Consider the following 12,769-nt stretch of genomic DNA (forward strand, 5'->3'; position numbering starts at 1 on the left):
AGGACAATGATTATGGAAGAGTTTTTATAAAATAGTTAAAGTTTCAATACTCTGACTTTATGATTAAATACAAGTTTATTCTATTTCATAGGTAAAAGTTTTATCCATCACTTACAGGATGTTACACAGTACTACCTCATAGACATACTATTCCCATATCCTTAATCTGTCCCCAACCCATTTCTATTTACGTATTTCTTGAGGAATACAAATTGGAACTGTAAGTCAAGAGTCTACTGTTACTTAATACTGTTATGTAATAGATGAATCAATTTTTACTGGATCTTTACAAAGATTTATCTTTATTGGAAAGGCAGATTTAGAAAGATCTTCCATCCATCCGTTCACTCCCTAAATGGATGCCATGGCTGGAGCTAAAGCCAGGAAACTGAAGCTTCTTTTGGGTCTCCCACAGGGGTTCAGGGTCAAGGCTTTGGGCCATCCTTTGTCTTGCGCTCAAATGATTCCTGGGATATCTACTTCACTAAACTATCTTAATTTTCTTTGTTTTATATGCTAGCTGACACAACTGAATGCTTATGTTTTCACAACATTCACCACTGATACTGGCCTCAGCTCACCAGGCTTTCTGTAATAGTACATGGATGCCATGAGAACCTTCCTGCCATGTTCGGCATTATTTCCTCAAGACTTAAAACAGTGCCTTTAATTTATATATTGAAAAATCAATATGCATTAAGCACTATTTTTAGATGCTTGGGATTATTGGTGAACAAAATGCAGAAACATGGTGTAGTGTTTTGCTAAAAAGGACCAAATCCTTGGAGGTGGCATTGTGGCGCAGTAGGTTGCTACCTGAGACACCATCATCCCACACTGCAGTGACAAATAAAAACAAATATTAAAATTTTTAAAAAAGATTGCATTTACTTATAAATTAATATATCTAAAACAGAGTTAATATAAAGGGAAATACTTCAAAGATCTCATGGAAAATGAAATTAAAAGGTGAATTTACTTTGGTGCAAAAAGTTCATGGAGTTTTTATAAAGGATAAAAATTAATTTGCAAGAGTCTATCAAGACTGAATTTCTTGAAGGCAGAGCAGTGTCTTGGCTAACTGGACATTTTTGTGGTCTAACACAATGCTTAGCATACGGGAAACAATAAATGATAGTATTTAAGAATCTGGAGTTACCAAAGTTAGACCACATCAAGACACAAACCAAAATTACAAAAGGAAGTTTATTTCGAAAGCATAAAGGAACATTTACATTTGAACAAAGTGACAAACAGGTGTCTTGCAAAAATAAACCCATGGCATGAAATTTCCATTCCAATTTTGGGAGCAAAAATAACCCTAGTTTTACACTATTGCCTTAGGAAGAGAAAGGGGAACAACAAAGTGGGAAGGAAAAAACAGGCAACTCAGTATCCAACTGCAAAAAGTAAAATCACTTCTCAGCGTTGAGCTTACAAATATACTTTAAAAAGAGGAAAAATTACATGTTCAAATGTATATGGTGGTAGTCCCAATGGTTTCAGTACTTGATGGCTTTAGGCCACTTGCTGCCCTATTTCTCAGGTCCAGGCAAGCTGGTCACAGCTTCAAACGACAATTCTTTGTTCCTATGTCTGTTCAGATTCTTAGAGAGCTCAGGGTCAGCTCAGAGTCATCTGGAATGTTGAGATTATTGCCACCACTCCACAGCCAGGCTGACCAGCTTCTTCTGCTCACTTGTATCACTCTAGTTTTTGAGAAGTATTTTCCCCATAAACATGTACAGTAAAGAGGCTTTGCTTTTCCCCCCATGTAGAATAACAGTAGCGGAGACACCTGTAATGGAATCACAAACTATTTCTCAAAAAATACATCCAACTCCTAGAAATGTCATTCAGGCCATGTGACCTGAATAGCAAACTTGGGAAGAGTAACTGGAACAAACACATATGAAACATCCAAATGCAGAGCAAAGGATCTATGCTATCAAAAATGCCCATGACATTAAACACTCCACAAACCTCCCATCTGTTGTTTTAACCTAAAGACCTATTGGCTAACTTATACAATAATTTTGATTAATAACCTGAGAAGTTAAAATCTTGAAAGTGGCAAAAGCAAGCTGAGAGAACATCTCTTACTTACTGGTACTACATTATCAAGTTGCTTTTCCTGGGTAGCCCTGGTTATTAAATCTCCAAATCCTAAGTTATATTACTATCTTAACCTGTAGATACTCCTATGTACACCAGAGTCAACATTTTGGCTATATTTCCACCAAGAATGATCTTCAAATTTGTCTTTGGAAATGCAGCCTTTGTTTATTTTCACTTTTAAATAACAATAATCATGTAAGTGCAACTGACTCACTATTGGGAACAAAAACCTAGGTCATAAGTCATTAATGGATTCAACCTCAAAAGGATAATCATTGTGTCAAAGACAACCCGTTCCTGGAATTTTAAAAAATGATTTAGGTTGTATAGTCAAGTTTCACAGCATGCATATATATATATGCATATATATATACACACACACATACACACACATATATATGCCTACGTATGTATATTATACATACACATCCAAAGAGTAAGATCCCATATTCAAAAGTTTGTATCACAATATATGGAGAAAAGTTAAGTAAGCAGTGCAAAGCAACTTACTTCCCCCTAAAAATGTAAAGTCAGTTCCACATTTTAAGAAAGCTGGTAAGTATCTTGAATGCTGCACCATTGAATTGCAGCTTATTAAAAAATAGTGAAAATATAATGTTAAGATTGACAGTTACTTTTCTCCATATACTGAGCAAAAAACCAAGAGGGGAGAGGAAAATCATCAAAACTGAAGATCTTTACAAGATAGCAGAACTAGACTGAATCTCTTTGCATTTTAGACTTGAACAGCTTTTAATAACAAATTATTGAGACATTTAAAAGATTCACAATATGAAGTTTGAATAATGTATTGCAAAAACAATTCAAGATTGCAGACAAAGCATCCAAAAATATCGCTGTGGTTTTACCTTGGACACAACCATGGTCTATTACAAAAGTAGATCATACATACAAAGGTATAAAGAACATTAAGTTTTTAGCTGAAGGCAGCAGTCCTTTAAAGGGACATCCCCGGCAATCCAAAGAATAGTAGAATTTAGTATATTTATGCTCATGACAATGCTGAAGAATGTGATGTCTTTCTCAGTAGAGTCTTCCCCGACTACGATTTCCTCGTGCTCCCCAACCTCGGCCACCTCTACTTCCCCTGAAGGCTCCTCTCTGCTCTACGAGAAAGCGAACAAGGGTTTAGGTCTTGCTCAGGACCTTTGTGATTCAGCAAACACAGAAGAAATGCTGCTTACAGCACTGAATATAGCAGCAGGCTCAATCAAAGCAGAACTGGTACTCTGCTAGCTTGCCTACAAACTCATTCTGGAATAAAACCAGAGCAACATATATGTCAAAGTACACACGGCGATATATCAAAAACATTCATAGGAGGTGCTCAAGTTAATGTATCCTATAACTAAGCTCCAAGGCGAAAATGTACAGGAATTAACACTTTTTTAGTTCTTGAATGTCCATGATACTAAATTAACCATAGTGTTATATATAAATCACTATGAAATTAACAAACAGCTATTAGTCTTTAAAAATATACCTTCTGAATGGAACAATCACAAAATTTCTTTGTATTCAAGTACCTGGACTTAACATAAAGGAAGAATTAAATGCTGACAGTTATTTCCCTGCTGGAGTATCTGGAACATCCTAGCAGGCTCGTGTGCGCGCACACACACACACACACACAAGGAGCATGTATACACACATACATAAATGTGAGAAATCACATCACTTGTATTACACAGGACAAGTCTTTGATCCATTGGTCAGTCACTTTCATAGCCCCAGAGAAATGATCCTTCAAGGGAGTCTTTCCAGTGATGACTGAAGTTATCAGCAAGGCTGGACTGTCCATCACATGTAAATAAGAGCACACATCTTCACTGAAGTTTCAAACCTCTTGCTAGCAGCAATAAAGAGCTTTCATTCGCTGGTTTGGATCCACACTCTCAGTGGCTTGAAATTTTGCAATCCCCCTGCCCACTTTTTCCCATTATTGCTTATTAAGTCATTAGAAAGACCACTTTAATAATACCTTAGTAATTATTCATATTATTCTAGAAGGATTAAAAATAAAAAACATAAGTTATAAAATGTAGAACTAATTTTGTTGGAATCATTACCATATTCGCAAAGCAAGAAGCAGACACAGCAGTTAGTAAAGCAACGTAGATGATACGAGAACTGCTTTTTGACTGAATGGGTGAAGCAGTTATAACAAAGAAAACAACACATCCCAAAGCACCACTGAGAGCTTACATATGTCACATGCTAAAGCCCCAGTGCAAACTGTGAGCAGCTACATGTTCCTACCTCCCAACAAGCAGAATCAGAGCTAGTTTGCTTTGCAGGCTATTGCGCCCGATCACACAAAGAACTGAACTGTGAGTCCTCGAACATTATCTGCAGTAAACTGCTCATTTTCCCCCTTAAGTATGGTATAATGTGAGGCATGGCATTTTTCACATCTCTCTTCCACATGCAGTTTCACCAGATTCTCACTAGCAGGAGGCAGTGAGTTTTGAAGAACAAATTTCTCAGAGAAACGAAGAGTAACTGAAAAGTAACATGGTTCTCTTCTGTATAGCCATAACTCTTCCATTACTTTCATTTAAGCCACATTCTCCGAGCCTCCAAGGTAACTGTTTAAGAATGGTACTGTTACATACCACAATTAACCATGAGGACAATATTTTGTGCTGTCAAGTAGCACATGATACTTTCTAGTTACAAAATACTTCCACAAATATTCTTACTTGAAGCTTGTGTGAGCTGTTATCCTCATTTTTCAGATTAAAAGCATGCAAAGAGATGAATACTTCCACACTGTTACACAAGTGAAGTTCAGTGATACTTCCCAAACTCTTAATCTGACTGGAGTGGAGAGGTTTATTTCTTTTTTTTTTTTTTTTTAAAGATTTATTTTATTTTCATTACAAAGTCAGATGTACTGAGAGGAGGAGAGATAGAGAGGAAGTGGAGCTGCCAGGATCAGAACCAGCGGCCACAGGGGATCAAGGCAAGGACCCTAGCCACCAGGCTACGCTGCCGAGCCCAGGAGAGGTTTATTTCTTAGCCTGAAGTTAGCTCTCTAGTCTGTTTGCTCAGAGGAATATAGTCACTCTAAGGAATTTACTTAATGTCACAATTATTTCACCTTGAAATAGAATTACAGAAATATAGGGTTCAAGATGTATTGGAGAATTAACTGATTAGCTCAACCACAGGCATATTTCGTTGCTTGACAGCATTAATGCACTGTCTGCGTAGGCAATAAAAGGAATTGAATAGGTGTCACTTCTTTTATTTGAGAGGTGGACGGTCAGAGTTCTCTTTGCCTGTCTGTACTCTCCAACTGCCTGCAAGGGCTGGGGCTGAGACCGGAGCTGTGAACTCAGGAGGTCACTCACTTGAGTTGTCATTGCTGAGCTTCAGCAGGATGCTGGGATCCCAAGTCGGTGCTTTGATACGGGGATATTGGCATCCCCAGCAGTGTTCTAATGGCTACACCAAAAGCCCAAGGAAAGATAAACTTTACTTCTTTACATTTTTCATCAATATATTTAGTAAATGCCTTAGAATTTATTAATTTAAATGAATTTGAGTGGCAGACAAGACAGAGCTCCCATCTAATGGTTCATTCCTTAAATGCCTGCAGTGGGCAGCCAAGGGCTGGGGACTCCACCCAGATCTCCCACATGGGGGCCAGGGACCTGCTCAGTCAAGCCATTATCTACTGTCTTAAGAAGTTGGGACTGTAAATGGAGTTGAGACTGGAACTCATGCACTGATACGAGACGCAGGCCTCTTAACCAGTCTATTAAAGCTGCATCATATGCCTGTTCCAAACTTCCTTTCAGATTCAACAGCTCTAGGGGAGGAAAGACTGGAAACTGGAAAGCTGCCCTGGCTGAAGGTAAGTAGGAAGACAGGCTAATCCTACGCCTGTGGCACTGGCACACCATATGGGTGCCAGTTTGAGTCCTGGCTGCGCCACTTCTGGTGGAGCCTGTGACCTGGGAAAGCAGTGGAGGCTGGTTCAAGTTCTTGGGCCCTTGTTCCATGTGGGAGATCCCAAAGAAGCTCTTGACTCCTGGTTTCAGCTCAGCTCAGCTCAGCAACAGGCTATGCAGTCATTTGGGGAGTGAATCCAATTAGAATGGGTGGAGGCTCGCTCACTCCTTCTCATAAATTAAAATAAATAAACCCTTAAAAAATGTGTGGGAAGTAATGATAGCAGGACTGCACATGGGCAGGGGGAAACACTGCAGTATTTAACACACCTTCCTCGCCAAAGAGCGCTTGATTGAACTTCTCCTTCTGAACTAGTTGCAGAAGCTGGGAGATGAATTCGCAGGCTGACAAGGTCCAAGAAAGATCATTAACACTAATCTGCCAGAAGCTATATGCATCCCCGAGGGAGAATGCACAAGCTGTCTTGATATGAAGATAGAACTGAGAAAAAAAAGGAAAGGATGCTTCATACCAACATCATTTGTTTGTCTTAGTTTCTCGAAAACAAGGTGAATTTTTCTAAGTGCTTAGTGCCAAATGCCTGATTCAGTGGGTCCACAAGGATGAGTTAGCAAGGAATGAATATTGTTTCCCCAAAAGCTTTAGTTCCCTAAGTCAACTTGAAAAAGCCATCTGACAGAGCTATATTATATATATAAACAATATTAAAATCAAGTCAACACAATTCTGCCTAATCTCTCGTATTGCTTCTACCCAAACGGAAACGCTCACCATAATTAAAATTGCTCAAATTGCTGCTGTATTTCCCACTGGGAGGATTATAGATCTGTCTGGCATCCCTTTTTGGTCCTGCTGCAGACTTCTTGGGTGGGGAACCTGAAGTTGTATCTTCAGTGGCTCTCTTCTGCCTATGAGAGAATTTAAAAAAGAAAAAAAGTTATCCTAGAAGACACCATGACATTTGCAACACAGCACAACAGCTCTGAAAGACATCCTAAAGAGAACAGTCACACGAGAAAAACAATGCTTAATATCCAAATAAGCATGAACTAATGTTTACACAGACACTGCCACGAAGAATTCACAAGAGTTCAACAGCTTGAAACAGTTTCACAGACTTACATGCAGCTCACTGGTTTTTTTAAAACTTGTCACATAAATCTGGTGAGGATACAAAATACAAAAAACCCAGAAAGTTCCAGGGCTGTGTTCTTCTAGTTTATTTTACAAAGGCTGAAATTCGACACTGTAGTTTAAGTCATGCTTTGAATAATGTTAACACATTAAGTGTAACCTGTCTAACAAGTGCCCCTCTGTGCAGTGCATATAACTCCTCTTGGCATCCTTACCCAAGCTCAACCTTCTGCACCGGTTTCCAGGATAACGTCACTGTGCTCTTATAGGAAGGAGGAATATGGAAGAGATCCTGGAGACACAACATCAGACATGGTAAGTAATGTATTTGGTTACGACAGGGAATTAAACAGGGACACAAATTAAACAAATATTAAGAGTGGAAGCTTTAAGTGCTTTAGTTGTGTTGATAATTAAAGTAAGAATCCATGCTACCGCAACAGAAAAACAGGCAATATTTTTAGAAACCCTATCTATAACCTAATTGAGATAATTTTACGAAAACTTGTCATACTGCAGCATTTTTAATAAATAACATTTCAAGTATCAGGATAAAATATCACTAAGCATGAGCAAGTATTTTCTTTGGCAGAGACAATACCACTAGACTGCTTTAAGGAAAACACAATGGTGTAATCTGCATTTGTTTTTGTAGTTTTAAGTGATTCAAAAAATCAGAACAAGGCTGAAGGCTTGGGCAATTATTGCCCCTTCCTTAATATCTAAAACCTATCAAAAAGGGAAAAAAATAAATACCAGTTATCAACATGGTAGAAATGCAAAGATTTGCTAAATTTAAATGTCAATTTAAGTGAAATAATCTAACCTCATAATAACTTTAAAACAATGAACAGTTTACTAAATCTATTTATTTTTCGTATTTCAACCAAGCACTACCTATTTGCTTTATCCTAATTTTTTATATTTAGATAAAAGCCTATTAAAGCTTTTACCAGTATAGTAATGAGAATCCCCTCCTATTACATAAAGTCCAGAATGTTGCATGAATTCATTGAGTGGTCAGTATAACACACTTTGAATAAAAAATGCCTGAGGTTTTCAGCTGTAGCGACTTGGCATTTGAGATTAAAGTTGACTAAGAAAAGACCACATGAAGAGAAAAGGGTAAGGCTTCAACTTAAAACAATTTTACAACTTGGGTGAGAATGGGAAAGCTGAGACCATTTGGAAATTTATAATAGAAATGAGGTTTTGGAATTAGATGAGTCTTCTAGTAGAAACCATAGAATCTCAAAATGGCCAAAGATGGACCAAAGCCTATCAGTTTTAACTGTGCTTTCTCTAAAACGTAAAAACTATGACATCACACATTTTATCCAATTTAAAAATGACTTCAGGGCCCAGTGCGGTAGCCTGGTGACTAAAGCTCTCGCCGTGCATGTGCCAGGTCCCATACAGGTGCTGGTTTGTATGCTGGTTGCTCCATCTCCCTTCCAGTTCCCTGCTTGTAGCCTGGGAGAGCAATTGAGGATGGCCGAAAGCCTTGGGACCTTGTACCCATGTGAGAGACCTGGAGGAAGTTTCTGGTACCTGGCTTCGGATTGGCTCAGCTCCAGCCGTTGCGGCAGCATGGGGAGTGAACCAGGGGATGGAAGATCTTTCTCTGTCTCTCATCTCTGTATAAATCTGACCTTCCAAAAAAATGAATAAATCCTTAGAAAAAGAGACTTCAGGGCTTCTTCTGGTAAGGTATTGTGCACATGGATTAGTGGTCACTCTTATCTTTCTCATCTTTATACTTTTCTGCTATGGCCATCCTTAGATCACTTAGTTTCTTGAATAGGACACTTTTTATTTATCTGTATTAGGTCATAATAGTGCTGCATTTAAAATACATTTTTTTAAGGATGTATTTATTTTTGAAAGGGAGATTTAGAGGAGAGAGACCTTGCATTCAGTCACTCCCTAAGTGGCCATAATGGCCAGAGCTGGGCCATTCTAAAGCCAGGAACCTGGAGCATTTTTGGATCTCTCACATGGGTGAAGAGGCCCAAGGACGTGGGCCATCTTCTGCTGCTTTCCCAGGCACAGTAACAGGAGCTGGGTCAGAAGTGAAGCAGCTGGGACCTGAACTGACGGCTATATGGGTTGGTGGCACTGCAGGCTGAGGCTTAACGTACTATGCCATGGTGGCAGCCCCCAATATTCTTAACATTATAGCTTCAATATAAGCTTGCATTATCAAATAAAGTCAATTCTTAGATTTCAGCAAATGGATTTACTGTGTACCAGCATTATCTCTATCATTTATAACGGAGAGTGACTAGGCTAAATTTTGTTAGGAGATGTGGGTTGGTTTTCCTTCCTCTTCTGGTTTTGATGTCTTTTTCACTTTGTACTGATCCTCATTTCTCAGTGTCTAACATGTTGTCTCTGTCTGAACAACTCCTCTCTAGCTCATTTCCTGGCTTTCTTTTGACAGATTCACTTGAAGGACTCTAGTCCCAATCTGTTTCTGTTAGGCTTTGCCCTTCAACTGTTACAATTTTTTTCCTCACCTGTCACAATACTGTTAAGCCACAGTGGAAAGTGATGACTACCTTGTGCTTTAATTTTTTTTCTCAGGTCACTGGTTGTTCACTTAGGCTAGTAGGTCCTCAGAAAGGGTACAACAACTAAAGAGCAATTGTAGCTTAGTGGTGAGGTACACTCTGGCTTAAAGTGCAGAAAACTCAACTCACCACCAACAGATTTACAGAAAAAAAACAAAGGAAAACAGCTCCTGTTATACCCGGCCATGTCTGGTTTCAGAGTAACTCAGTGTTTCACTGACCACTGAGAAGGACTCCAGTGTTAAGAGCGCTAGAACTTTTTCAGTCTATATCTACTTCAGTGGTTTGGGTCAAGGAAATCTGCAAACCTTTTATTCGCAGTATTTTCTGCAAACTTTTAAATACATAAAATAATGCATGATCTTATGATAGCTGCAGAAATGTTATCTGGTATCCTTAAAAGTAAACATTCAAAAGGCCAAATAATAAAACGGTATCAACCCACCCCACCCCACCTGAAATAAAACCTTTCTAGGTACCTTGATTAAAACATTAATATTGTTGGTTATTTTTAATGCCACGACTTTAATCTTGTTCTGCAAAATAAAAACAAGACTAAATTAGACCATCAATAATTTCTGTGGGCATATTCCATTGATACAGAGCTAGATTATCAAAATTTTTCTTTCAGATTTACTTCTAGTTACGAGAATTCCTTGGTTGGAATGTACAGATACTGCTTATTCCCATCTCTTGTATCCATACAAGTCAAGGGAAAGCAAAGAAAGCACATCATCTTTACATTCCTAGGCAGGTTAGTAAATGTATTACAATATACTGGAAAGATGGATAAAGGACAGATTACATGTATAAAGGACTTTAAAAGAAATAAGTTACATAAGTTCAGTTTCAGGAGGATATAATGAAAAAATTTTTTTTTGATATAATGAAAATTTAAAGTATTTCACAATGCTGGGATGAAGGCTGATTAAGTTAGTTGAGACCAGGAAAAGCTAAAATTCCAACACAAACCTCTAGAGCATGGCATGGAACAGACAACACAGGACATGGGAGCCATCTTTACCTCTTCTGTTTTTAAGGCGTCGCCTGTTTTACCCTGGAGAGCCAGACGAAGCTGTCTGATGTAAACCTGCAGACCCCGTGCAAAGTATTGCAGCCTAAGTGAAAAAGCACTTCATTAGCAAATGATCACTTTAATTTTGCTTTTCAATTCAAATAACCTTCTACTGTAGCAAAACGGTTCTAGGTACAGTAAATGGCTACACAACTAATAATTTCCTTTCTTTTAAAATTAAGACATTTATTTTTATTGGAAAGACAAATCAGATTTATGGAGAAGAGACAGATCTTCCATCCACTGATTCACTCCCCAAACGGCATCAACAGCTAGAGCTGAGCTGAAGCCAACAGCTTCTTCTGGGACTTGCACACAGGTGCAGGATCCCAAGGACTTGGGCCATCCTCTGCTGCCTTCCCACGCCAGGAGCAGGGAGCTGGACGGGAAGTAGAGCCCATCTGGGATCCTAGTGCTTGCAAGGTGAGGATTTAGCCACAGAGCCATTGTATCAGGCCTTAGTAATTTCTTAGCTGTCTACTTTTGATAGATTACTTTTGCCTCAGAGGACAATGACACAGTGGTTCAAGCATTTTCGTTAAAGATTTAATTATTGGGCCCGGTGGCGTGGCCTAGCGGCTAAAGTTCTCGCCTTGAAAGCCCCGGGATCCCATATGGGCGCCGGTTCTAATCCCGGCAGCTCCACTTCCCATCCAGCTCCCTGCTTGTGGCCTAGGAAAGCAGTTGAGGACAGACCAATGCTTTGGGATCCTGCACCTGCGTGGGAGACCTGGAAGAGGTTCCAGGTTCCCGGCTTCGGATCGGCGTGCGTCGGCCCGTTGCGGCTCACTTGGGGAATGAATCATCGGATGGAAGATCTTCCTCTCTGTCTCTCCTCCTCTGTGTATATCTGGCTGTAATAAAATGAATAAATCTTAAAAAAAAAAAAAAGATTTAATTATTCATTTGAAATGCAGATTAAGATACTAAGAGACTCTATCCAGTGGTTAGAGTTTATATCCTAAATGGTAAGAACAGCCAGGGCTTGGGGAGGCTGAATCCAGGAACTTGGAACTCTACCCACATCGCCAACATGGGTGGCACAAGTCCATGAGTGACACTTAAGCCACCTTGCACTGCTTTGTCCAGCTAATTAGCAAGCGGCTGAATCAGAAGTAAAGAGCCCCTAGCTGCAGGAAACTGCCTAGATTTCCCTGTATCTAGGCAAGTAATACAATGCTGGGAAAAAGCCAGCCAATAGCTGGTGGGCCTTTTGTACTTGGTTAATGCCAAATCTGTGTTAACTATACCAGTGTGTTAGGCCAGGGCATGGACTTCTGCACTTGGTCGGTGGGGGGTACAGCTTTCTGGGTAAGAGGGTCTGGGACACGATGGAGTGGGAATGACTGAGGGCATGCTTGACAGGGAAGGAATGACTTCTGGGGGTCCACACACCTAGCCGTTGCACTGATAGTAGGCAGGAAAGCTGAGATGGAGTGGTTTAAAAGGGGAAACTAGAAGGCATGTCTGGGTCAGGCCAAGGCACCTACCCATGTAGGAGACCTGGGCTGGGCTAAATAGCATCACTTGCTGCCCAACAGCACATGCAAAAAGGGGGGTTGGGGAGCATGCTTGACTGTATTACTCCATAGTAACTGCCCACAGGTGTCAAGCAGGGGGTGGGCCATGTCAGGCTGGGTTGCAGCACCCACCAGAATGCAAGAAAACCAGATCTGGGGGCAGAATCTTTACGGGACTTGTGAGCTTGCCTCCGTGGCACTGCAGTACCTGCTGGTTTGCACAGAGAGGTGGGGTGTTGACAGGCCTAGCTAGGATGGACCCCTGAACTCACCTGACACTCCCAGGAATCAGGGCTTGGAGGGGGCCAGGCTGGTACAGGCTGCAGCACACACCAGCACGTGTAAAGGTCAGGACTGAGGGCAGACCATACCAAGCAGGATCAAGACATCCACTGGCATGCGTAAGA

The 12,769-nt window shown here is 40.1% G+C and overlaps 1 protein-coding gene across 2 annotated transcripts in view; it reads right to left on the reverse strand.

Moving 5' to 3' along the window:
• Positions 1-1,187: 1,187 nt before the first annotated feature.
• Positions 1,188-12,769, reverse strand: part of API5 (apoptosis inhibitor 5) — a 30,742-nt gene continuing 19,160 nt past the window's right edge. Inside the window, exons 10-14 of one of the 2 annotated variants that reach the window (XM_004585392.4) lie at positions 10,792-10,885; positions 10,247-10,303; positions 7,410-7,486; positions 6,832-6,968; positions 1,188-3,240 (exon numbers count right to left, since the gene is read on the reverse strand). In XM_004585392.4, coding sequence (XP_004585449.2) covers positions 3,218-3,240; positions 6,832-6,968; positions 7,410-7,486; positions 10,247-10,303; positions 10,792-10,885 — 388 coding nt within the window. In that variant the 3' untranslated portion in view covers positions 1,188-3,217. Of the gene's footprint in view, positions 3,246-6,831; positions 6,969-7,409; positions 7,487-10,246; positions 10,304-10,791; positions 10,886-12,769 lie in introns of both variants that reach the window. The other variant, XM_004585391.4, reaches the window with a different exon arrangement.

Source organism: Ochotona princeps, chromosome 4 (assembly GCF_030435755.1).
Source record: "Ochotona princeps isolate mOchPri1 chromosome 4, mOchPri1.hap1, whole genome shotgun sequence".
Lineage (NCBI taxonomy): Eukaryota > Metazoa > Chordata > Mammalia > Lagomorpha > Ochotonidae > Ochotona > Ochotona princeps.